The sequence below is a fragment of the Cucurbita pepo genome, chromosome LG11, assembly GCF_002806865.2.
Source record: "Cucurbita pepo subsp. pepo cultivar mu-cu-16 chromosome LG11, ASM280686v2, whole genome shotgun sequence".
NCBI classification, from domain to species: domain Eukaryota; kingdom Viridiplantae; phylum Streptophyta; class Magnoliopsida; order Cucurbitales; family Cucurbitaceae; genus Cucurbita; species Cucurbita pepo.
This window is the reverse complement of record NC_036648.1, coordinates 469,613-495,505: the sequence shown is the minus strand read 5'-3', so window position 1 is coordinate 495,505 and position 25,893 is coordinate 469,613. Positions and strand designations below refer to the sequence as shown.

General features: G+C 35.3%; 4 protein-coding genes across 6 annotated transcripts; 3 read left to right on the top strand and 1 right to left on the bottom strand.

The window, feature by feature from the left end:
• Window positions 1-4,782: 4,782 nt before the first annotated feature.
• Window positions 4,783-6,130, top strand: LOC111804991 (zinc finger CCCH domain-containing protein 20-like). The gene has a single exon (XM_023689838.1). The coding sequence runs from the start codon at window positions 4,976-4,978 to the stop codon at window positions 5,894-5,896; it is 921 nt and encodes a 306-aa protein (XP_023545606.1). The 5' UTR covers window positions 4,783-4,975; the 3' UTR covers window positions 5,897-6,130.
• Window positions 6,131-7,268: 1,138 nt separating this feature from the next.
• On the top strand, window positions 7,269-13,946 carry LOC111806186 (clathrin interactor EPSIN 1-like). Of its 3 annotated transcripts, none has more exons than XM_023691566.1 (12): window positions 7,269-7,418; window positions 7,578-7,634; window positions 7,779-7,830; window positions 8,468-8,547; window positions 8,643-8,721; window positions 8,822-8,905; window positions 9,000-9,145; window positions 9,929-10,165; window positions 10,642-10,826; window positions 11,795-11,985; window positions 12,649-13,234; window positions 13,479-13,946. In XM_023691566.1, exons 2-12 carry the CDS (start codon window positions 7,594-7,596, stop codon window positions 13,688-13,690), a joined length of 1,893 nt encoding a protein of 630 aa, XP_023547334.1. In that variant the 5' UTR covers window positions 7,269-7,418; window positions 7,578-7,593; the 3' UTR covers window positions 13,691-13,946. The 3 variants fall into 3 exon arrangements, with proteins under 3 accessions (XP_023547334.1, XP_023547333.1, XP_023547335.1); XM_023691565.1 differs by having other exon boundaries at window positions 13,460-13,884; XM_023691567.1 differs by lacking the exon at window positions 7,269-7,418 and having other exon boundaries at window positions 8,468-8,552; window positions 13,460-13,884.
• A 399-nt stretch (window positions 13,947-14,345) lies between these two features.
• Window positions 14,346-20,066, bottom strand: LOC111805057 (piRNA biogenesis protein EXD1-like). The gene is made up of 10 exons (XM_023689924.1): window positions 20,012-20,066; window positions 18,956-19,131; window positions 18,429-18,560; window positions 18,288-18,338; window positions 17,487-17,583; window positions 16,215-16,261; window positions 15,651-15,867; window positions 15,058-15,187; window positions 14,912-14,954; window positions 14,346-14,612 (listed from the first exon to the last, which is right to left on the bottom strand). Exons 1-10 carry the CDS (start codon window positions 20,064-20,066, stop codon window positions 14,538-14,540), a joined length of 1,023 nt encoding a protein of 340 aa, XP_023545692.1. The 3' UTR covers window positions 14,346-14,537.
• Window positions 20,067-21,815: 1,749 nt separating this feature from the next.
• Window positions 21,816-25,832, top strand: LOC111805387 (protein EARLY FLOWERING 3). The gene is made up of 4 exons (XM_023690461.1): window positions 21,816-22,597; window positions 23,125-23,738; window positions 24,514-24,565; window positions 24,662-25,832. The coding sequence occupies exons 1-4, from the start codon at window positions 22,382-22,384 to the stop codon at window positions 25,610-25,612; spliced, it is 1,833 nt and encodes a 610-aa protein (XP_023546229.1). The 5' UTR covers window positions 21,816-22,381; the 3' UTR covers window positions 25,613-25,832.
• Window positions 25,833-25,893: the final 61 nt, after the last annotated feature.

The following is a 25,893-nucleotide window of genomic DNA, read 5'->3' as shown; positions in this document are numbered from 1 at the left end:
TTTAGTGCAACTTATTTTAGTTTGAATTAGTTATGGAATATATGATATTCGTAATCTTACAGAATATATTAGTTAGGAAATATATTTTAGATATCGTAATCAGTTGACTTTGAATAGTAGTATATTTGATTTTATTATCCGGATTTAGTTAGTTTATATTTTCTTGGTAGATATTATTTAGTATCTTATATCCTATTTAAAGGTGGTGAATATCAATGAAGATTGAACATTCGATCCCAATTCTTTTTCTTATTCTTAAATCTGTATTCTGAGTAATAATATTTTCATATCTATGCACACTTAGGAGTGGTAGATATTGCGTCAGTCGCAACAGGAAGGCGGCGTTGTCTCCGGCAACTTGGGTGGCTGCATAGGACGTGTATGTATGGATGGATGGTTTTAGGCAAATTGAATGGGTAACATACGTAATATGGTTCTTTATGCAAATTGAATGGATAATATTTGGGTGTTATATGGACTTTATATCATTATCTTTTTTTTATTTTTTTATTTTATCTTTACTTTTATTCTTCCATTTGTTGCCATTGCTAAAAAGAAAAAGGGCACAGATTTTTGAAGGGTAAACAGTGAAAAGATAGGGCAAAGGGACAGAGCACTCCGAGGTGATGAAGGGGGAGGAGGAAAAAAAAAAAAAAAAAAAGGCTGAATTTGTACAAACGAGGCTGAACCCAATAATTGCACAAATAGTCCTTCTATTCTTATTATTTGCTAAATACTCCTTCTACTTCTCTTTATTTCTCTAGTCTTCCTAAATTATGTACAACTTCATCAACCTTACGAATCAAATATGAACACCAATTATTCACTCCATTCTCTTGTCTAATCACATTACTACTTTTCCCAAGTATTCATCTTCCTCCCATTAAATTCCACACCTTTAGAATCCTTTCCACTTTAGTTTATTCACTAGCTTTTTCAAATATATCAATCCCATATGCCTAATACTCTTAATACCCCTCTTCTTCTCGTCCGGTCCATCCCGATATGTCCATTTCCAAATCTTTGGTTGAGAGTATATACTAAACTATCAACGGTACATCGAGGGTTTTTCGAGTGACTGATCAACTCTCTTCGTTACGCAACACCTTTACTTAAGTCCCCTGTAACCCAAGAAATTGGCTTTATCAACCTAACATTAGGGTCGTCCTTCATTCTATGCTGATTTTCTAGCTTCACTGTAGGTTTGAATATATTAACGACCAACTTTCCTTAAATATAATATTTTTTTTACCGATGAAGTGTCCAATTAGGTCATATTATGTTTTCTTGAACAGATTCATAGTGAACATTTGATTTTTTTTTTTTTAAATGGATTTAAATTTTATATTAGGTAGAATAATTAATTTTTAAAAATGTGTATATATGAATATAGGTGTAGAAACCCCAATATAGAGAACAGTGAGTTAAATTATTGGTGCGAGTGTCTGAAATGCAATCAAATCAGGATGTAGCTTTTTTTGGGCATTGATATACATGGATGAACATGAAGTTGTTGGTGTCATGTCAACCAGTTGCTAAATAAATATTTTATAATATATAGTTTTGGCAAACCCTAAATACCATATACTACCATATGATATAATTATATAGTATACTTCCTTAACTTTAATTTGTTATTTTAATGTTGAGAAAATTATGTGAGTCTTTTATGAGTTTAAGTCAATTATTGAATGCCTATTCTCCCTCCATTTTGCATTTACTTTATTGCTTTATTTGGTGAGATTTAGAATCCACTGTCCCTTTCCATATTTATGTTCCATTCCTTTTCAATCAAGTTAGTGAGTGCATCCTTTTCAACCCTCTCACCATTTTCCTTCTATTTTTTTCTTAAAAACAAAAAATTTAGGAATTATATAATTACTAATACGGGATGATGATGTTAATTGTGAATTGAATGAGATGTAGACTCATACCAACTCTTAAACGATGTTAGATTTGATATGTACGTTAAGAAACATATATAAGGAGACGTGACATTATAAGATCACGTCATGTAATATACTGTGTCTGTGGATCTCTACTCCACAAACCTAACCTACCTGTTTTTTTTTTTTTTTCATGTTTATTTGTATTTAGCAAAGTGGAAGATGGAACGTTTAATCACTTTAATTGGAACCAAACATTTCGTACATCTCCACCTCTGCCCATAAAATGTTTGGTTTCCCTTTCTTTTCATATTTCTTTGTCTTTTTATTCATTTTTACTTTTCCTTTTTTTACAAATATATACTAATATTAATTCTTTTTGGTTATTTGTGTCAAGATGTAAAGATTTAAGGCCCTACCGGAAAACGCCCAGGTCGGCAGAGCTGTTCCTGTTTCCCACTGCAACCACCGTAGCACCACCCAGTTTCCCAGTTCCAACCGTCAATTGTCTCTTCCCCTCCGCCGCTGACGGCGAGGTTTCTCTCTCTTAAAATTAACACACACGCACAGATACAGTGTAGAATCTCGAAGCACATCAATTCCCAAAACCCCATTAATCACATTACCCAAAAAAATGTACGATGCTAACTCCTCGATTGCTGGGGTACTCCATTTCTCTAGAGAGAGAGAGATTCCGGTAACGGTATGGCGGCAGCAAGAACTGTGGAGCCACGTGGCGGCGGGGCCGAGAGGAGACAAAATTCCTACACGCACTTTTTGATTAACTGTAATACTAATTAGGATTAATCTTTTAAATATATATTTAAAAAAAACAAATTAATATTCGTGAATATCAGACGGTATCGATTAATTTATTATCATCCTTTTTAAATCTATAGTTAATATTTTATTATAAATTATTGCCCTCTTAGGTGCTGATGGCCTCAATTAAAATAATTTATCCAGAAATTTCTAAAAATATTTAAACTTAATAGAAATTCGTGATTTTTCACGTGAAGTAAAATTAAACGTTCAAATTCTTTCTACTTAAAATATATTTCATGCATATATTATCAATTAAAATGTAGATGTTTGAATTACTGTTACTATTATTATTATTTATATTATATACTTAAAATTTTGTTTGGTTGGATGGATAATAAAAAATAAATGGTTAATTAATTTGAAGATTTAATTGATTTATATGTTTTTTTCATTCAATTAAATATTTAATCAAATTAAGGTAAAATAAAATATTACATTTGAAATTTTAAAGTATAAAATAAAATATTTAAAATTTAATAACTAAATAAGTTAAATTATATTAATAATGGACCGTTGGACCGTTGGGCCGTTGGGCTGTTGAATTCCGTTTTAGTTCGTATTCACGGAATATGGGCTGGAAAATTGTTTGATTCGGCCCACAAAGGTAGCCCAATCTTCATGATTCGGCCCACAAAGATAAACATAGATAAGATTATTGAGTTTTTTTTTTCTTTTTTTTTTTTCCAAAAAAAAAAATATTCGTAGAGATCTAAACAGGCTCAAGTTGTAAATAATTATTAAAAAAAATTATAATATTAAAGTTAATTAAGAAATGAATTCACGTGAGGCTTAAAAAGGAATATTAAGCTAAAGATTTATGTAAAATTAATGCTTCTTAGTAAAGCATTGGGACACTTTAAACACAAAGAATAAGACAATTTGCAGATGAAAGTAGGTTTGAACTTATCAACTAAGCAAAATATGAAAATTAAAACTAAAATTAAAAAGTTAAAAAGACGCTTGGTGTGACTTTTCTTCATCATAATATTATTTTATATAATTATACTAGGCTAATTTGCCAATCAAAATCAGCCACGTGGAATATCCTTGTGGATAATCCTCTAAGCATTTACACGCAAGTCTATCGTTCCGGATAAAGATCGGCCTACAAAAATTTTAAATATTTATTTTAAAAAAAAAAAAGAAGGTATGGTCAATGGTCATGATCATGAGAATCTCGAGGGATAATAAAGCTGAAGAGAGATCAAGTGTGCCACGTGGATAGTTGTTGATTTGTGGCGCCAAGAATCATGCAGGACCAAACCATCACCGCCAAGTTACAGCCTCCACGTCGACAAATATCTAGGTTTAACTCATCACGTTCGGCCACGTGGATGAGAGAAACAGGCTCTTTGTTTTTGTTTGCTTTTTATGGAAACTAAAAAATAATTATTATTCTCCATCCGACTCCTCCAAGTGTCCCCTGCAGCATGTGACCTTGATTATATTTGTCCACGTCCTACACATACTTTTGTCCTCTAAAATCCCCCTCTTATAAAATATAACCACTTCCCCCAATTTTTGTCTATTTAAAATTACTTGGATAGGACATCCACACCTAAACACAATTTAATTCCCCATAAATAAATTCATTTTTAAACGTCAACCATTCATCCATCACTTTTATCATTGTTAAATTTATATAAAAAAATTGTATTCCTATGCCAGGGTAATTTAATTTTTTAACTTTTATCTCAATTCATTTGTGCGAAAAATGATAAAGTTTACCGAAGAAAAAACTAAAATAACAGAAATTTATGATTTTTGTTTTATTTTGTTAAAATTTAGTTGATCAGTAGTTCGACTAGTTCAATCCTATCTTTAATTAATTTTTTTTATTAATTATATACAAAATTTGGTTAATCTTAGAACTAATTTAATTGAATTTTGGGGTGTTTTATAAAATAAATTAATTATTTTTATAATTTAACTAAAAACACTAACTCATGATATAATAACTGAAAAAAATAGTACAAATCAAGGATGTCTTAAACTTGAAGCTAAGGGAATGAGAAGAAGAAAAAAAAAAAGAGAGAAAAAAGAAAAGGAAAAGTGCATCATATTAGCATGGACATGCGGGCAGAGTAGCATGCCCCAAGGATTCGCTAGATATTTAAAGGGGGAAAACACAAGGAGGTAGTTGAGTAACCAACCACGGTTGAAAAACAAAATCCCACCACCGTCTCTCCGCCTGAAAAACTGGCAGTTCCCATTCCGTTCTTCAAAAACCCTTCCACTGCATCATCCTTCTCTCACAATTCACCATGATTAACGAATCAATGTTTCTCAATCTCACGCCTCACATTTCATCCTGGGACTCCCTCGACGATCCCGCCGCCGCAATCCCATCCTATTTCACCGCGGGCAACGTGTCGCCGCTCGATTCGCCGACGGCGGCGGTTATGGACTACGATTCATCTCTCTGGGAGGATCAAGACTTGCCGGCCATTGTGGACGCCTTCACGTGCGACCATTTCCGGATGTACGAGTTCAAAGTCCGCGCGTGCGCACGTGGGAGGTCGCACGATTGGACCAAATGTCCCTACGCCCACGCCGGCGAAAAGGCTCGCCGCCGGGATCCGAGGAAGTTCAACTATTCCGGCACCGAGTGTCCGGATTTACGTCATGGGTGTTGTATGAAAGGAGACGCTTGTGAGTACGCTCATGGAGTTTTCGAAATTTGGCTCCACCCTGATCGGTACCGGACTCAGCCGTGCCGTGACGGAGCAGGCTGCCGAAGGCGGGTCTGTTTCTTCGCTCACTCGTCGGAGCAACTCCGAATCCCAGGGAAACAGAGCATCAGGTCTCCCCGAGGCAGGGAAATCACCGCCTCTGCCGTATCATCTCCGACGTCCATCCTAATATCATCATCGTCAGACTCGCCGCCTATGTCTCCGATCAGCCCTTTAACCACCGGTGGGGAATCATTCAGTAGATTAGTCGCATTGATGCACAATCTCCACTTCGATGAATTAAAAACGAATCCGGGGATCTCCGGCTTCGGTCCAAATTTCCGACGAAACTCCGGCGCATTTGATTCATGGGACAGAGATAACGAAGAAGAACCAGCAATGGAGAGAGTAGAATCAGGGAGAAACCTACGAGCCCAAATGTACGCGAAATTGATGAGAGAGAACTCGGTGGAGCGTGTCCGGCCGCTGATATTGGCCGGATCTCGGAACTAATTCCAGAAGGAAGAAGAAGCCATGGATTGGAATTGTTTCTTTAATTGAGTTTCTCTGTGAATCCAATCTGTTCGTCCTTTTCTTGTGTATTTTGTTTCAAGTTTCTACTAATTTCTGTAAATGGGTGAATGTTAATATTGTGTATAAACGTGCTTCACAATACTGCCGCTCAATCCTCGTCCTTGTTCATGTAAGATTTAAATCTTAATACATTACTTCAATTAGTTCCTTAAATGGGTTTTTTCATTGCTAGAATAGGAATAAAACAATTTAAGTAATGAAAATTTTGATTACGATTGAAATGTACGTGTTGTTTGATTTTGGAAAAAAAAGAACAAAAAAATTGAATAAATCCAAATGACTGCAACGAATAATGACAAGATATTTTGTTGTCGACTTGGACGGATCTTCCGTACGACTTGGAGTGGATAAGAATGGAAGGTTGTAGAAGAAGGGCCATCATTCTCGTGAGCCCTCCCTGCCTAAATTTAAGAATAACTCTATTATTATTAATTTTATTATTTCATTCTCCTATAGCTCTTTTATTCCACAATCCCTAGTCGACATTACGATTTCTCTCTATATTGCTTGGGATGCTTAACACCACTACACCAATTGTCGTAACCTGCACTTTCATCTCTCTCGATGTGGTCAACACTGAGTGTTTTCGAGTGGCAAGATTTGCACCCATCACGTTAGTTCATCCAAAATTTCTTACCTTAATCATTATTGAACAACGATCCATCTAAAAAAATGTCTCTCTTTCAAAAGTTGTTTTAGTTTCACCTTCACAAATTTTCAGCATAATTATTTGATACGACTATCCAAGAAGTCCTTCTAAGAACGACTTCCATACAATTGTTGTGAAAACTAGAGAAGCGTGACTGCGCGCACATACATACATACATACAGATACATATACATACATATACATATATATATATATATATATATATATATATATATATATATATATATATATATATATATATATATATAATCGTCTAATTGTCTAAAAAAGTGTTGGTACATAAACCGGTCCACCACTCCAATTTAGCAAGAACTTGTTTTATTTATTTAAAATAATTTAATATCAATTTTATATATTTAAATATGCTATTTTATTAAAAAAAAATAAATGAAGATTTACTTTAAATGATTACCTGAATTATACTCGAAATTTTGAAAATAATATTTCATATTAGAAACTGATTTATTTATTAAAATTAAAAAATATAAAATAGAATGTCTTACAATTATAAGATATTGGAAAATAATAATTATATAAAATGACTAAATATTCATGAGATTAAATATACTATTCAGATCGCGCGAACTTTTGGAACATTTTCAGTTATATTTAAATTAAACAATCAAATTCCGCTACGAAAATTGGTTTGGTGGTGTCTCGTCTGTTCGGGCTTTTCTCTCAACCATCACCGATAAAAAGAAAGTTGAAAAATCATCGCGGAGGCCTGATTTCCTTCTTTCCCAGGATCTGAAGCTTCCCTGCTACTCAAAGGTACATTAGCTCTTCTCCGTTTCTCTTTTTTTGTTCACAATCGTTTAGTTTTAGCAATATCAGCTGTTGATTTATTATTATTTTTTTGTTTTTTTTGGATCCATTGCGTAGATCGTTCTCCAATTTCTCATATTTTCTGGTTCAATTCTTGTGTGACAGATTTCGCAGATCCATTATGGATTTCATGAAGGTTTTCGATCAAACTGTCCGTGAAATGTGAGGCTCGAACAAGTTGTTCTTTATCAATCCCCCCTCCGTTATGTATAGTTTTCTAGATAGAAGACGACCTTCTGTTAGCTTTAATTTTTATTTTTTGGCGGGACTTCCTTTTTTATTTGATCTATTTATGCGTTGTTACAGAAAGAGGGAGGTGAATTTGAAGGTCCTGAAGGTTCCCGAAATCGAACAGAAGGTTTGAACAATGCATTTGCTTATCGATGATATCTTGATTTAAATGTGTACCTCGTTGTTGTTATGGATTCTCTCTGCTGTGTCTTAATGGATGTAAGAAACTCTCAACACGTTTGTTCAATTATCAATGTCCACCCCCACCCTTCTCAGGAGAATAGTTTGCATACTTCTTATGCTATTTTCCTTGTTGCTGCTGTCCTACCTCTATAAAGATGAAATATAATAATTCAACCACACTAGGAGGAAATATATCTGTTTAAAAACTGTCACACCACTGGTCTGTTAATTTCCAGCACCAATTAGGTGTATTTCGGGGATATTGATGTTGCTTAATATTGTAGCATTCAACTCCCACAATGGCGGTTAGCATTAGCTACGTGTCTGGTCTGTGCCAACTCTTGTCCTCAATTCCATCCAAACCCATACAGCAATCACATCCGTTTGAGCTCCAAGTGCCATTTAGGTAGATTTTCAATTTGGTTGGTCATGTTCCGGATGACACTTAGGGACTTGCATTTTCAGATACAATGGATTAAGTTTCAGAGCAGACCAATTTCTAATGAAGTATTTAATATTCTATTGTTGGAGGATAGAAATTCTGAATGTGATTTCATAGCTGGTTGTCATCACTGCTACAGGTGCTGGATGCAACAGATGATGAACCATGGGGTCCTCATGGATCTGCCTTAGCAGAAATAGCGCAAGCTACAAAGAAATTGTAAAGTTACAATTCTTTCCATCTCCTCCCATATCTTTCTTTCCCTCTTCAATCAAGCACTTACTTTTGTTTCGTGATTGATTTTGATTTTTCAGTTCTGAAACTCAGATGGTTATGAATGTTCTCTGGACAAGATTGAGTGAGACTGGTAAGAATTGGCGTCTTGTCTATAAGGTAAAACTTCATTGGTTCCCAGTTATATATGTTCTTATTTTCTGAAAACAGTAGTTTACATCCCACTCTTGCTTATGAGTGGTGTCGTCAACTTCTTCAGGCTTTGGCTGTTATAGAGTATTTGGTGGCACATGGATCTGAACGTGCAGTGGATGACATTATCGAACATACTTTCCAGATATCTGTAACAATGTTTCTAAAATTTTCTCTAAGATGCTGCTCAACACTTAAGAGACTCTTAGTTTTATTCTATTTTGTGTTTTGTTTATGTTGGATAGTCGCTCTCGAGTTTTGAACATGTTGAACCAAATGGAAAGGACATGGGCATAAATGTCAGGAAGAAGGCTGAAAACATTGTAGCCCTTTTGAATGATAAAGATAAAATACAAGAAGTGAGAAACAAAGCAGCTGCAAATCGTGAAAAGTAAGTGAACATTTAAGGAATCTGATTCTTTTTTCTTTTCCTAGATTTACTACCTACGAACGGACAGTTATATTTCCGAGCTTTTCCTCACTAATTGATCCTTGGTCAAAATATTAAAAAGAATGGGGGTAGAACCTTTACTGATTTTGTAGTTAATAAATGACATTAACAATAAACTCCAGTAGCAGCTACAACATTGGACTATATCTTTATGCCTTGGACTTTAATCTGTGAGCTTTCCTTAGAGTTATGGTAATATGCCGCAAGGTCAGTTATATTAAATATGTTGGAGATGCTTGTATCAACGAAATGAAGACAAGTGTCGCCATTATCTTTGACTTCCGTCAATATTTTGCGATGGCTGAATTTCATGTGTTTTAGCTTGTTTTTTGTGCTTGCAGGAAATTTTCCCTCCCTTCAATCAACCATTACCTAAATCATAGTCTCATCTTTATCGTTAGCATCTTGTGCTTATTTGGCATTGGACTTGGCCAAATTGTTTATGAGTCGCTGACTTTCTGATAAATACATTTAACTCACTCCATATAGTTATTTTCCTTTACACCAATATTAGTGGATGTAGGCAATTGAACAAGATGCACCGTAAGTTTAGGAGCTTTATATGTACCACTTTGAAGGGAGACTTAGTAGTAGACTGGTTTTCATGTTGCCACATGTAAATTCAGCTTGTTTCAATACCAACCATTTGGGTTGTTATGGTGGAACTTAGCCACTGTACATGAATTGATTTTTTAGAATAACTAGTGTACTGACAATTGTTAGGTACTTCGGACTTTCTTCTACTGGAATTACTTACAAGTCAGGTTCAGCCTCGTATGGCAGCAGTAGTTCTTATAGCAGTGATAGTTATCAAGGTCAGAGTAGCTTTAGAGGCGATAGATTTCGTGATAGGAGCAGCAACAGGGATTCATTTAGAAAGGAAAAAAATGATCAAGATGATTTTAAAAAGTCAGATTGGGTAAAGCAGGATTATGGCAAGGGTTCTGCACAAAACAGCAGGTATGTACTTGTTGAATATTACCTTTTTACTTGATTCTATTGGCTGAATTTGATGTTAGATTCAGAAAATAGGTTGTTGGCGGGGGTTGTCTCTACCAGTGGCCTTAGATTGTTCTTCCTTTAATGAATTATATTATCGTTTCTTATATTGAAAAAATGATGTAAGATGCTTGTAGAAGGTTCTGCAAACAAACAATGCCTGTTCCTTTGAGGCGTGGTTCTTAGGTTGAGTTTTGTTTGAACTCTATATATATTGAAGAATTATATAACTGAAGAAATGTCAGTGGATGATGTTTTTAAAATGAAAAGTTGATCAGAAGTTATTGCATCTATGGTAGGAGTTATTAAATTCTGGAGAAGTTATGTGGAGTTTCATATTGATTGATCTTTAATTATAGGCGTCTCATATAAACAGACAGAGATTGCTCTATAGTTTTATGTTGCCTTGCTTCATAATGTGGAGAATTCTTTTTCAGCAAGGATCAAGGTAAAACATCATTTGGTACATCAAAGCCATCAAAAAAGTCGGAAGACTCTGCAAATCAGATTGCCTCCTTCAGTTCTAGTACCCCTACAAATAATTCTGACGAAGATTTTGATGATTTTGATCCTCGTGGAACTTCCACCACCACCACCACCACCACCACCACCACCACCACAAGTTAGTATTTTGAATTCTGAAATGTTTGTGCTTCTTTTGTTGCAATAAGATAATTGGTGAATTAATGATGAACGTGGCTTTGTAGCTTAGGTGCTAGTGGACATTTTCCAGTAGATGGACATTATATACTATTTACAAATAGGACTATAAAATAGAATTTTTTTTGTACTTATTTTGCATGATTCTTTTTTAAATAATTCAATTGTCACAATTAAGTTTTCCTTGACCATTTCTTACATTATGTGTCTTGATCATTGTTCCAATATAAAATAATTTTTAGGTTTTTATACAACCAACGGAAAGCTAATTATAAAATAAAATTAGTTTGAAACTAATGACATGCGCTGATTTAATGCATAAATTATGAGAGATGGTCTAATATAATACAAATTTGTGTTTGTAAATAGGGAGCGTTATGAAATTGTTTATCTTGATAGTAGGTGAAATATGATCCACCATGCGCTGATTTTGGTTCATAGAAATTCTCAGTGGTTTCTCTTGCATTGTCACTGTATCTCCATTTATCTGAAATTTATAGTATCAAACTATTTCTCTTGGTGTTGACTAAAGTCGACTAAAATTTTCTAATTGGCTTATAACAAGCGTAGTCTAGTTGAAGACTCTAATAAGGACTAGTATAAATACTAAAATCATCATCGTGGTAAGATATCACTTGATGGATGTTTCCATAGATGAGTAAAACCCTTCTTCCTTATTAATTTCATGTAGTTCGTTGACAACTACATTTGATAACTTAATGATGCAAGGGAAGATCCAGAAATAGAGAGTTGTGCTAATCATAAATAATAAATATTAAAAGAGAAATCTTGTGATCTTCAATTAAAATTACCGTTTTAGAAAAATGAAATATCGTTGATGACTAAATTGGTTAGACAATCTTAACCCTTAAAAAGGCTAACACTAGAAAAACAAATGAATAATTCATTCTGAATTGAACTTTTTGGCAGAAGCTGCTGCACCAAGCCCCAAAAAGGTGGATCTTTTTGGAGACAGTTTAATCGGAGATCTCATGGATGCTCCAACTCTTGTTCCTCCTGGAAAGCCCGACAGCAGTTCTCCGGTGGTTGATCTGTTTGCAGATGCTACTTTTGTATCAGCTTCAGCGCAAGTGGAAAAGGAACCAAATTCCCCATCAAAGGTAAAGGATACTTCTGGATTTTTAGTAACGTCATTAAATTCCACCATGAATACGTTCTTCCATAGACGAGGAGAAAAAACAAATTCCTTTTGCTACTGCAATCACTTTCTTGCATTTAGCTAACTTAAAGACTTGCTTCTTGGTTCAAGAATAGTATCACATTTAGCTCAAAAAAAGCTGTGCATCTTTTTCTTTGCCCTTGCGTTTCTTGGTAACATTTTGGAAATTCTCGGGTATGCGATTGAAATCCAATCTTTCAGAAATTCTCATCTCTGCCAAACTAGACGTTGTCTAGCTGTTTTTATATGCATCTCTTTAGGAATAATTAAGCAAGAGCATTATCTCTGTCTTGGAAAGTTGGATGGTACCTGATAAGCGCCTGTTGGATTCATATCAGTACCTTAACAACTAGTTATTTTTATTTTTATATACCAACGAGCATTTTGATGTTTTGACAGTGATCTGGTCGTTTTACTTCTACTCATTATCTTTATCAAAATTTTCGATCCATGAAAGTATTAGCTCATCAAAAACTAAGTCGATAAGTATTATCTCATAAAAAAAAAATTATATTCACGAAAATGACTGGAGAGTTCGCAAGTGCCTCTTTCTGATTATTGATTTTCTTTTGTTTTTTTTATTAAAAATATATCGTTTTTACAGACTGAGATTGATCTATTCGCTTCACAATCGGCTTCGGTTTCTCCAACAGTCGACTTTTTTGCCTCTCCTGAGCCGGTTGTGCAAACAGAAACCAACTTTGCCGATGCTGCAAGAGACAGTAAAGCTTCACAACCTGCTTCAGATTCTGCAACAATTGACTTTTTTGCCTCTTCTAAGCTAGTTGTGCAAACGGAAACTAACTTTGCCAGTGCAGCAAGAGACATTAAAGCTTCACAACCCGCTTCAGTTTCTGCACCAATTGACCCTTTTGCCTCTGCTGAGCCGGTTGTGCAAACAGAAACCAACTTCGCTAGCACAAAAAGAGACAGTAAAACTGTGGATCCATTTGCTGCTCTTCCACTTAACTCTTTTGATGGACCAGTTTTTTTGGGTGCAACTTCTTCGCGTTCTGAACCAGTGTCCTCAGAACCTTCCCAGAATCCTGTTGGTGGCCCATCTAGTAATTTAGATGGAAAATCTATCAACAGTTCAACAGCTCCAGCGAAGAAGAATACTTTCCAGGTCAAGTCTGGGATTTGGGCAGATTCACTTAGTCGAGGATTGATTGATCTTAATATCTCCGCTCGTAAGTTTATCTTAACTGTCACAATCCCGTTCACTGACCTTCTTCTTTATTCCCTGCTTTCTTCCTTTCTTCTTGAGCTAATTGGGACGTATGGTATTAAATAGGTATTTGAACTTCACATCAGTTTTTGAAATCTTTTCTTAGTTCTCTTAATTTATTGTATTTGGGAACGATGGTTCCTCGTATGCGTTGTTTTCGTAGCACCCTTAATAGTTAATACATCAGTTGCTTGCATGCATTGCAGCCAAGAAGGTTTCCCTGATAGATGTCGGTGTGGTGGGCGGACTGAGCGATTTCTCAAACGAGAGGGAGAAAGGACCGGCACCTACTTATCACATGGGGCAAGCAATGGGTGCAGGGTCTGGTCTTGGTCGGACAGGATCGCAGGGGATTGGAGACGATTTCTTTTCACAACTTTCTGGTCAACAATACCAATTTGGTGGTTTCCAGAAGTAAATTTATTGTTGATCTGCAAAGAGTGTGCGAGAAAACCTCGAGCCCTTTGGAGAGTGGCGTTTGCATATGCGCCACATATTAATTGATTCGAGGAAATGCCTTGAATAATAATATAAAATGCTCTATATCTTACTGAGTTACTGTGAATGAAGGAATAGTGCTCTTTTTTTTTATTAAATATGTTGCGAAAGTAAGACATGAGCAATTGAACTTTATAAAAATGGACAAGAAGTGATCTAAAATACACCATTATAAATGATTGTGTGATATAAATGGTTTAAATACCTTTAATTGTGTGATATAAATAGTACGAATTATGTACGTTTCTGTTCAAGAGTCGATTAGTTCTTTCTACCTCCGGTTGTCTAAATTTCTGTATTCCTATCATTTTGAAGACTGGTTCTCTACCTTGTTGCTAGAAAACTAGTGAGCTTGATTTCCTGAAATTTACCCCTTAATTTGGTTGGTAAAAGAGTTCAGTTCATTACTCTCATAGACAATAAACGGTTTAAATATCACTGAAGAGGTCCTTTCAAAGATACAATTTTTCAATAAAAAAAACATAGTACAATACATGCATGGTTAAAAAAACAGTATAATAATTGATTGATAATAACTTATTGAAGGTAAAAACAAAGTTTTATTTCAATTTTCATATTTTGATTTGATAATATTTTTCACATAAAATTTGCTTCTCAAAGCTACTGTACCTATACAAAAGATTGTAAAGTATGTAAAGTAATCCCTTCCATACGGGATCTACTAGTATTAGCAGCTGGAACTGTATTCTTAATATTGAGGATTTTGCGTTCATTTTCATCACAACACGGTTTTCATATTCATTCAATCACATTTCAAGCAAGCTTCCTCGTATCATAGCTTCTGCCTTCCTTACCTGCCTCACGGGTCCAATGACGAAAACCTACATCACCACAATTACATTCATCTTACTGACAGAACAACTTTCAATGTCCATCAACATTCAAAAGGATTTTGGCTGATACTCAGAGACTTCGAGACAAGCAGAGCGAGTCCCCTTTGTTTGTTCCAGGGGGTTTTAACAAATAACTCAAAAGGAGGTGTTGAGGTCTTATATAGGCAGTGGGATTTGAAGCAAATGGAGAGAGGAATCCAGGAAATTCACAGGAAAGTTCAAAGAATAGCATTCAATTTTAGGCTTTATAGTGGTCTGTTTTGAAGTGAATGAAAAGAGAGACTTACCTTGTCCGGTGGGCCCTTGGTGCCGCCAACGAGAATTTCCGCCCTGCATTTTAAGAACCCAAGGTGAGAAAAAACAACGGCTATGGTATTTTTTTAGCCTAAAGGATATAAATGAAGTCTAAAGGGATTTGTCGATAATGAATTACTTGCAAGATTCCTTTATTGCCAAAATTGAGGCTCCTCTCCTACCAATTACGCGACCCATCATTCCACGGGGAATGTCTAAGACTGAAAGAATTTCTTCTTCAGGAGCTTTGCCCTCTACTACAAGGTTATCTGAAAAAACATGTAAGACCAATAAAGGTGATCAATTGAGACCATGTAACAAAAGGTTTTAGACGCATCAAATGAAAAAATAAGATTTGAAATGAAACGTAGTCTAAGAACCCTAAGGACAGAAACCACATACCATATGTGTCGATAATAATTAGATAATACAACATTATAAATTTTAACATATTTTGATGTTTTGCAGATTCCAGCAGCATTGGGATAATTGAATGAAAGATGGTGAACCAACATTTCTCACACTGCTAAATAGCCACTTTAAATTTTAAACCCAATATCAATTGTGAAATCATAACATAAAAGAAGCCAACAATATTGAAACACCACAGAATCATATTATGTTGAAAAGTTTGCAATGATAGTTTAATCAACTTAGCATATTAGAATGTTAAATTTGGAATTATTCTCATTATATGGACTGCACATGGTAAGGTGTGTTCTTAAAGAAAACCTGGAACAGAAGGGAGAGGAGGCCAGTCAGCATATCCATTATCACTGATGCAGAAACACCGGCAGTACAAAGCACCACGCACTGCGAGGTACCACAGCGATTGATGATTCAATTTCTCCATCAACTTGTGATAGATGTAAAGCAGAAAGCGTACATCATCAGCAGCTGCACGGACCATCAATTCAGACAATGGTCTATAGGTCCAAAACTTCGGGTCCTGTCAAATACAAATTTAGAATTTAGTTTTTATGGAACAATTACACGATACCTGCATATAATTTTATGACGAGATAACATTTTGAATCTTATCATATTATGGACATAATTACAGTACCTGCAGACTAATAATCTTAGTTTCCATGTCCTTTTTGTTAACTCAATGGACTTGAAATGTCTCTACATTATATTTATACTTGTCTACTCCAAAAGAAGGATACTACATTTAGGAATCAAGCACATCTGACCTATAAAATACCTCATAACGAAAAACAATGCTTAATATATGGAACACTTCTTGCCAAGATACAACAATATCCACAGCAATACGACCATGAAAAAACTAACCTGCCTAAGTAGGAGGCGGACCTCTTCCTTCTCCACATATGATACACCTACATTTATGAGCGAGGATTACATATTATTTCAATATAGAATAAAAATGTAAGCATTAGCAGAAAAAAGCATTAAGTTTTAAAATAATAAAGAAATGCATTCATATAACAAAAGCTTGTCAACTTCTCCACTGACCACAAGAACTTGACGTAGAATCTAGATTATTCCTACCAGAAAATTCTGATAATTAAATTAGCATGCCAAACAATTTAGATCCATCCACCAACATTTTCAGTAACAAGAAAAAAGTGAAAAAAAAAAAAAAAAAAAAAGCNCACGTAGATTTCTCCAGGAAGGAAACGTTTCCAGGCAACAAACAAGGGAAAGAAAGAAAAATGAAACAAAGGGTATTACAACGGCAACCAAGAGGAATGAAAAATATACAAGCACGAATAGCAACAGTTTTGAATGGAGAATGCATGAAATGCAATTCTCTTACAAAGCCTCATGAGCACTGAACCCTTTGGTTATACTTTACTTAACCTCCTCATGCTTACAAAGACTGAGTCAAGTGCCAATTAAGTGTACACAATCAATGTACGATGCCTTTAGACTCTAAAATTAGGCTCCTAGTCGGTCATTCTGATTTCCTTGGTACCAGAATTGTAACATTACACAAAATGAAGAATGAGAAACAAAGTATGCGAGAGATGAATGCGCAATCCACATAACGTTTCCAAATATAATCTTATCACAATTCTCAAGCTTGTACCTGGTCTATGAAATTAAGAGCTCGATATTTTGAGATGGAAAGGGGCGAGAAGTGTTCTGAAGGTCCCTTTCCATTTAAAATCAAGTTCTTTATGTTGATGTTATTATAGCACCCACAAGCTCAATTAATTTCGCTTAGAGACACAGATCCAATTAACCAAGTGCAATTATTGTCCCTCCACCGTATCGCTAGGGATTAGTCATGTGATGGCTTCCAAATTTAAATTTATACTTTTTTTTTTTTCCTTTTCAGGCAGGAGGTTCTGGTTAATTAACCATGCAGCTCATGGAAACATGACCCCCAAAATAAGTAGGAAGTATGGAGCTTCTTAACATGAAGATGGCAAGCAATAAATCAAGCTTTGCTGCTTTTGAAGATGGCAAGAAATATCAGTTCATATTTTTGAGTGAGTATAGGTAATTTTATCCGAGATATTTAGAAGAAAAAGAAAAATGCATGAAATTCCATGATAAAGAATGGAGAATATCTAGATACCAGGATTAGTATAATACCACAATAACGTGAATCTGCAAGAAGACCAACAAAGGAGATATAGTTATCTGGCGTCTTTGTCCATCCCTCTTGCTCCTCTATAAGTGAATATGCAATCTGAATCAAGTAATACAATTGAAAATTAAAGCAGGAAGGTCCAAATAACTCAGCCTTCCTCCATATTGCAGCTTACACATACAAACACTTGGCTCCAAAGTAATTACAAGGTAGCTCAAACTTAAAATGAATTGTTCAGATCATTCTTTTAAATCAAGAAAATCATACTCTTTATTGGCATTTGTGTCACAAGATAACCACTCTCTCTCTCTCTCTCTCTCTCTTTTTCCTTTTTGAAGACATGCAGACTTTCAACCTTAAAAATTATCAGATAGCAGATTTCAATCAGTTAATAATCCATAGTAAGTTAAGATTAGAGTTCATTGAGAGAAAATTTACATAAACCTTTAAAATGAGTACGTAGAATTATAAATTTATAAAAATACTGGCAGACTGTAGATTCAAATCGTACAAGTGCAAAGTAGATGTGAAAAATTAACATCATGAAAACTTCTAGGAACTTAGATAAGAAATAATGGAACAACGATCAGTGGAATAGTAGAATCCATCTTCCTGATATGATAGTTTCATTTTATATCCAAGAAAACATAGAAGAAGAAAAGCACAAAAAATATTCTTATGTTCTAGTAACATGGAATTGGCACACTAAGTGGCTAAGCACTCTAAAATAAGATAAAATATAATGAATGAGAAAAGGGTGTAAACAAGTAAAGAGTGTCAGGCTTCTCACAATTGATAATCACCTGTGTATCAATAACGTTGTTCAACTTAATACCAAACTGAAAGTACAATGCCTATAGGGAAAAAAATAGAGTCAACGTTAGCTAAAACATGTCATGTCTCTGTGACGGCAATCTGTAATGGAAACAAAGTTCAGACGAGACCTCACTATCTCGTTTACAATCATGAATAACTTTCGTGACATATGTGGACTCAAGGGCAGGCTTACAGACTTTCACAAGTTCCTCTCCTCCCTGAACAGCATCAACCAGATATATAGCATCTGGAAATGCAATCTGCCAAGAAATGAACAACACAGATTTATAGATAATGTCAACTAATTTGAATCACTGTTTTTTAGTAAAGTAGAAACTGAACATTCTTGAATGTCCAAGCCTTTGACAGTAATCAACCCTGTAATTTAAAGGATGAGTTACTATAGCTACAAGTCGAGGAATATCCAGGAGCGCAAATTAAATTTCTTAAGCTATAATATTAGTTGTTTTCTTGCAAGAAAGCAGCTTGGACTATGAATTGACAGTATCACCAGATGACTAAAAGAATGAAATTATAAGTTAGAACCATTGACTCCCTCAGTTGGGAAGGTTAGCTAGCACATCCGCCTCTGCCATACAATTTCACTCTCCACAAGGATGGTAAAACTGCGATTTGTTCTTAGCATTTTATTTACCTGCATGATACAAAGACTTCCATGGCGACACAGGCTGACACCTTCACAATCAAAGCCAACTACCAGAGGCTTTTCAGGTGATGGATCAACAAATTCGTTAGGGAGTTGAGATGCATGAGTAACAATATGAATAGGAACCAAGGTTTTGTTGGCTTCAGGATCGTTCTGATTTTCACCTGAAATCCACATGAAATGGAACTCATTGGAAGATGATAAAAATCTTGGAGCGAAATGATCGTATGAAGGACAGGAGCTGGGGAACGATGGGAGAATTAACCTCTCCAGTTCTATTTTATATCAAACAGTGCGCAAAGTATCAACCACAGAAAATATTCCATCGTCTCGAAGCAAAAACAAACATACTAACTAAAAAACTTGATGGAGCATGCGCGGGTAAAGCAATCAAGAAAACCAAAACATTGGAAGATGATAAAAATCTTGGAGCGAAATGATCGTATGGAGGACAGGAGCTGGAGAACGAGGGGAGAATTAACATCTCCAGTTATATTTTATATCAAACATTGCGCAAACTATCCACCACAAGAAAGATTCCATCGTCTCGAAGCAAAAATGAAGATGCTAACTAAAAAACTTGATGGAACATGCGCGGGTAAAGCAATCAAGAAAACCAAACCTATCCGCAGCAACTGGAACTAAATCCAAGTGACGTAAAAAGGCGAAAGAACGATGGAAATAGAGAAAACACAGGCCTATACTTAGAGCAACATGTCTTTTGAAGTTTCCAAACAAATTCTTCTACTCTAACCATTGATAACTACATCATTGTGATTCTCTTGCATCAGAATTCAGTTTCCAACATCAGTCAAGTATATTCCACGATTTCTGATTGGCCAAACAAACAGCAATTAAAGCTTCGATAAGAGAGAAAACAACTTGCTACGAAGAATCGCACGTCAATCCATAGACCACGAACTTGCAATAACGAAGCATTCATTAAAAGGAAGAAAGATAGACAAAGAAAACAATACGAAATTGATCATGAATGAAAATGGAAGTTCAATCCAAGAACGCGAGAAAGGGGAAAGAGAGAGTGACCTGAGTCCGAAGGCAGAGGAATATACGTCTGGTGAGAAGGAGGAGTGTTCGCCATTTGAGCGAATCTTTCAATTTTCCCTCTGAACTTGGTGCTTTTATACTTGGAATCTAAATTTGGTAATTTGGTAATTTAATAATAATATTTGTCAATACGGTTTCTTCTGGTAACATATTGAATGAAAGGTCTCAAAATAATTCAACCTCATCAACAAAATTGACTACTCAAGTAAAAGATAAATTTTCTATCACTGTTATTTTTTTTTTCTTTTTTTTAACTTACAAAGAATTTTTTATTTTTTCCCCTAATATTCTGCCTTTTTCATATGAAATGACACGAGCATAACCTAGATAATTAAGAATTTATTTACCCAAATATTTACAGATAAATTATTCAACCTAAACAATTCATTACCCTAAATAAATTGAATAAACGATGATGAACTGGAAAAATATAATAAATATTTAATCGGCAAATTAATAAATAAACAATCGTGCTAATTAGTTTTACATTTTTTCTTTATTTTGTGATTAAAATTATAAAAAAAAAAATTGCGGATAGGTTCCAAATATTTTGTGCTAATCGTGCTTATTTATGTAATTTACTTTATTATTTTAAACTAATTTATCTTCCTTCTTATCCAGAAAAAAAAAAAAAAAAANATTATAAAAAAAAAAATTGCGGATAGGTTCCAAATATTTTGTGCTAATCGTGCTTATTTATGTAATTTACTTTATTATTTTAAACTAATTTATCTTCCTTCTTATCCCAAAAAAAAAAAAAAAAAAAAAAATTGGAACCTCGTTTTCTTTTTAAATTTTAAATTGACCATTAAAAAAACTATTTAAAAATTAGCATTTCGCAAATGGCAGCTGTAAGATACCGAATCTAAATAAAAAATGATTTCCACGTGGCAATTAAAATTACACCAGTCATTACGTGGAGGCTGGGAGTTAGATGCCAAATGAGAAAAAGGGCAATAAATAAAAATTGGACGGTGGAGATTAAAAGTTCATAGGGTAGATTGAGAATAAACAATTGGACGGTAAGATCTACCTATGTTTTAAAGAAACTATAAATTATAAATTCATAATAATTTAAAGAAATTGGAATATTAACGTCGGTGGCTCATTTATGAAATTTGTTAAATACATATATAAATTCTTTCAAATATTTGTTAAATAAATAAATTAACTGTCTCAATTTTATTATCTAAAAGAAGGAGCTAGCCCAATTCATTTATTTATAATATTATTTTAATGAGTTAAATACTCCTACTAGTTCGTTAGTCTACGTGGACCTTGGATTCAGTAATGAGCTGTAAAAAGACAAAAAAGCAAAAAGACAAAAAGATATTTTTTTCTTTATTTTTTGAAATTTGTGAAAATATCTCAATCGGGAAAAATATCCAACTTTTTTGGTTAATTTTAGTAGCGATTAAACTGTGTGATATTTCTATAAAATCTATCTATATATATATATATAAAATTATAAATTAATTATAATTAAGGAAATTATTTGATCATGATTCTTGTACGGAGCCATTTGTGGTAAGATGCTTAGAAAATTGGTTAATGTCAAATGTGAAAATTATATATTGAATCTTTTTAAATTGAAGATTAAAAAAAATTATAATTTAAGTATTTTGAACAGATTTTTCCAATATTTGCGGAAATAAGAATAAAATAAAGTAGGATTAATTCCCATATTTATCTCAACTGAGTCTTTTTTTTTTTTTTAATCCTTTTTCTTTATTTTTCGTTTTATTTTCTTCCATTTTCAAATTTATTTTTTGACTAAGTATTGCGTTTGGTAGTAAACGAAGATCATGTTCTGTAGCTCAATCCAAACTGGGACCATGACCTTGCACTTTTGCCCCTTTTCTCTTCTTCGGTCTATGCTTTCAAAGAAATCCATGAATTAAGCCTTACCCTCTCTTCTTTCTCTTTCCTCCCGATTCTGTTATCCTGCTACCGATTTCTCCTCTTTAATTGTTTCTTCTTACTTTGGCCTTCTTGTTCATCCATTTTGGTCTGAAGTTTGAGCTCAATTGGATCGGATTTGAATTCCGGGTAAGTTGTATTGATAGAAGAAAGAGATTTCAATTTTGTGTGTTGGTTTGTTTGTATTTTGGAGTATGGAAGCTTGTTCTAGGAAATCTTGTGGACTTTGAGCTGGTTCTTGGGGGTTTGCAAATTTCCGAGCTGATTTCAGCTGAAATTAGACTATTGTATAGATTTTATCGACTTGCGAGGCTAGTTTGTAGCTCCTTGAAGTAGGTATTTGGTATCGGAAGTCCTGATGAAGTTCGATATTAGTAGAAAAACATTTGTGTGTAAGCGTACTTTGGGTTGAATTTGGGTGAAGAAACGATGAAGAGAGGAAATGATGCTGAGAAGACGGTGGAACCTATATTCCCTAGGCTCCATGTTAATGACACTGAGAAAGGTTGGCCAAGAGCGCCTCCAAGGAATAAGATGGCCCTTTATGAACAGTTCACTATACCTTCCAAACGTTCGAGTCCCGGGGCTTTGCCTCTCAAGACAAACATCTCCAGAACACCAGTTACCACACCATCCTCAAGCCAGGTTGGCAAACTGACTCTTGCAATCTGATATGGGATTTGGGGAAATTCATAGCATGTTCTTGGATTAATCTGTCTAATGCATTTTATCTTTTACTTTTTAACTGTGATTATATTGGTTGTTGTCTGCTCATTGCTAGAGCTTGGCTAATAGTTATTCCTTTACTTCTCATTTATTTAATTGTTCTTTTGTGAGATCCCACATCGGTTGGAGAGGGGAACGAAACATTCCTTACAAGGGTGTGGAAATCTCTCTCTAGTGGACGGAAAACCCAAAGAGGACAATATCTGCTAGCGATGAGCTTGGTAACATCTTTCCATTACAGATGGACTTTGTCATTCATAGCTAACAATTTTGAATCAGACTAATCATTGCAAACGAGTTCAATCGATTTAGTTTTTTCCTATGACAGACAGACACTACTTATATTAGTGAAAATATGTGTTCACATATAAGGAGCTGCTAGATCCACGAGAATATGGCTGTTCAGGAAATTGTGCTCTTAACACCCCAACTTAAAATCTTTTCAGGGTACAGGGACCAACAGAGATCTGCGTCTGCCGTTAAACCTGTCTTCACCAACTTCTACTAATGAGGTTGGAAATTCTCAAGCTCTCCCATCTGGTGAAGTAAATGTGAATCCTCCATCGGTTCAGCCTGACCAGAGTCAGCAGACAACAGAAGTAGAAGATGAAGACGATTTCACGGTTCCAGTATACGACCAATCCAGGATGGGCAAGAGTGGAATTAAAAATAACAACCACAAGGAAAAGTTGTCTTCTCCTGCATCAAAACATTCTGGTTCTACAGTTTTGCAAGCTGGTTATGAAAAAGGTCAAAGTCGTCTTACATCTTCTAATGTAGTTGAGCCTATAAGAATTGGGGAGCTAGACAATGTTCCGCGCTCAAGAGTGGACTCCCATTCTTTGGGAAAGAATGACAGCTTGAACATTCCTGTTGACAATATTGAGAACCATGTAGAAAGGACTTATAATTCCATGCAGGTGGGGAATGCGGACAAAAGCGACATTGTCTCCGAGAATTCAATGGTTGACTCAATTTCTGGCTCTGATATCTGTCCAGATGATGTTGTAGGAATAATAGGTCAAAAACATTTCTGGAAAGCAAGAAGAGCAATTATTAAGTAAGTTTCCTGATGCATCTGAAGTGCCATGCTTCTTACATAAATGATATAAAGGTTGAAAGTTATCTGAATTTGTGGCAACATTATTTAAAATTTTAGATGATATGCATTTCAAGTGCCTAATCCCTTGTGATTTTTTGCGCTCACATTGCTCTTTCATTTAATTGTGTGTTCAAGTACCAAAGTTCGAAATATAGAAGTAGATATGTTTGAATGACGAGTCACTAGAAAAGGTAAGAACTCGTAATCTCAGGTACCCTTTTAAGTGAATCTTTGTGGCCCTCAATAATATTTTGACATGGATACTGGATCATCTTATAGCAGGAACTATGCATTGTGCACAGTAACTTCTGAGACAACTGGATTCTGCTTCGTGTAAATATGTGAATGTCTTGGTTGGGTACTGCTCGGTCTCCTTTTTAAAGTGATCACTTCGAAATTTTCCTTCGATAGTTCGATGGCTCTCGGAGGCTGAGAGCAGAATTGGAGCATATGAAGGATTCCAGGTGTATTTGTTGGAGGATATTTTGACAGTACAGAACTTATTTAGATTTAGAATCAGTTTTATGGATGAAAGTAGTGTTCTTATCTAGATTTAGAATCACTTAAGAAGAGTATGTTTTCTAGCTTTTCTTGTTCCCTGAAGAAAGATTTATGAGTTGATTCTGTTTTCACGCTATGAATTGATTGTTGTTATTACCTTCAACATGTGTCCCGGTTTGATTTCACTCGTGATATTGTGTGATTTATTCTTTCAACTTTTATCATTCTGCAGTCAACAGAGAGTGTTTGAGGTCCAAGTGTTCGAGTTGCATAGACTTCTCAAGGTAAAGTGATCTAATTTCTTCAAATAGCAGCCTTTGTGCCCTGTGGTTCACATTATTGGATTCACTTCTCTCTTAACTGATCTATCATGCAAACAGGTTCAACGGTTAATTGCTGGATCGCCTCGTCTGATACTTGAAGATGGTATCTTTCTGGATAATTCTTCTCCAAGCCCTCTTCCTGCAAAGAAACTTACCTCAGATTACACCGTCAAATCACACGTGCCACCTAAGCTCAGTGATGGCCACAAGAAGCCAAAATACAATGTTGAATGTTCAGCAGAAAATGCTGTTGGAAAAACATCTCTTCCTCCTGCGCCAATTGATTGTCAGCCTTCAACCTGTGGGCCTTACTCAGTAAACCCGCAACCTGGACCAGGATTTACAGGTCATCACTGGTTGGTCCCTGTAATGTCTCCTTCTGAAGGACTCATATATAAGCCTTACCCTGGACCAGGATTTGTTTATGGAGGATGTGGACCTTATGGTCCAATGATGAATCCATCCTTTGGATTTCCAGCTTCTGTTCAACAAGGAATTGGAGCTCCTCCCATGGTTGGTGGTACTTACTTCCCTCCTTTTGGCATGCCAGTCATGAATCGGGGTACGTCAGGTTCGGCTGTTGATCAAGTTAACCGGTCCACAGGAGATCTAAATCAATTATCGGGAGGCGTGGCCGCTTCCTATATGCAGCATCAGACTTCATATGATGTTTCAACACAGAGAGATAGAGATGAAAATCAAGAAACTGTTTCATTAACTCCAAAGTCTCATGCACCCAAAAGGAATGAGGTACAAGTAAGTACTGCAAGTAGTCCTGTAACTAGTCCTGCTAGCGAAGTGCAAGCCAATCAAACCGCTGAAAGCCACGATGTGCTTCCACTCGCCCCTGTAGTTCCGCTGCTTGTAGAAAAAGGTCCTCAACCTTCAGACTCCGATCAAACGCGCGTGATTCGTGTTGTGCCACACAATCGAAGATCTGCAAACGAATCAGCTGCACGAATTTTCCAATCTATTCAAAACGAGAGACAACAGTATGACTCAATTTAGCTAAGTTCATTCTCCCCTTCTTTCTTTCTCCATGCCTCAATTATCTTTGAATTGTCCCATTATGTTGTTTATTAGTTTATTTTACACTCTGCTTTTCGGGTATAATGTTTTGTTTACCTCCCGTTCCCCGACCTCAGCACGGGTTATTCATATGTAAATACATTTCTGGAGATTTACATGTCAATGCAATGGAAATGTGAGTGAGGTACCGTGCGCTATACACTTTTGGCATCTGGTTATTGCTCTTTTAATGAAATAACCCTCATCTGTCTCAGTCACTT

What these genes read in the sequence shown, in the direction of transcription:
- LOC111805387 (XM_023690461.1), top strand. Translation starts at nt 22,382, where the DNA reads ATGAAGAGAGGAAATGATGCTGAGAAGACGGTGGAACCTATATTCCCT. An exon ending in GCAAGAAGAGCAATTATTAA is followed by an intron (nt 23,739 to 24,513) that starts GTAAGTTTCCTG and finishes ATCATTCTGCAG; the next exon opens with TCAACAGAGAGTGTTTGAGG. An exon ending in AGTTGCATAGACTTCTCAAG is followed by an intron (nt 24,566 to 24,661) that starts GTAAAGTGATCT and finishes TCATGCAAACAG; the next exon opens with GTTCAACGGTTAATTGCTGG.
- LOC111806186 (XM_023691565.1), top strand. Translation starts at nt 7,594, where the DNA reads ATGGATTTCATGAAGGTTTTCGATCAAACTGTCCGTGAAAT. An exon ending in GATCAAACTGTCCGTGAAAT is followed by an intron (nt 7,635 to 7,778) that starts GTGAGGCTCGAA and finishes GCGTTGTTACAG; the next exon opens with AAAGAGGGAGGTGAATTTGA. An exon ending in GCGCAAGCTACAAAGAAATT is followed by an intron (nt 8,548 to 8,642) that starts GTAAAGTTACAA and finishes TTGATTTTTCAG; the next exon opens with TTCTGAAACTCAGATGGTTA.
- LOC111804991 (XM_023689838.1), top strand. Translation starts at nt 4,976, where the DNA reads ATGATTAACGAATCAATGTTTCTCAATCTCACGCCTCACATTTCATCC.
- LOC111805057 (XM_023689924.1), bottom strand. Translation starts at nt 20,066, where the DNA reads ATGGCGAACACTCCTCCTTCTCACCAGACGTATATTCCTCTGCCTTCG. An exon ending in TCCTCTGCCTTCGGACTCAG is followed by an intron (nt 19,132 to 20,011) that starts GTCACTCTCTCT and finishes TGTGGATTTCAG; the next exon opens with GTGAAAATCAGAACGATCCT. An exon ending in ATTGTAAACGAGATAGTGAG is followed by an intron (nt 18,339 to 18,428) that starts GTCTCGTCTGAA and finishes TTTTCCCTATAG; the next exon opens with GCATTGTACTTTCAGTTTGG.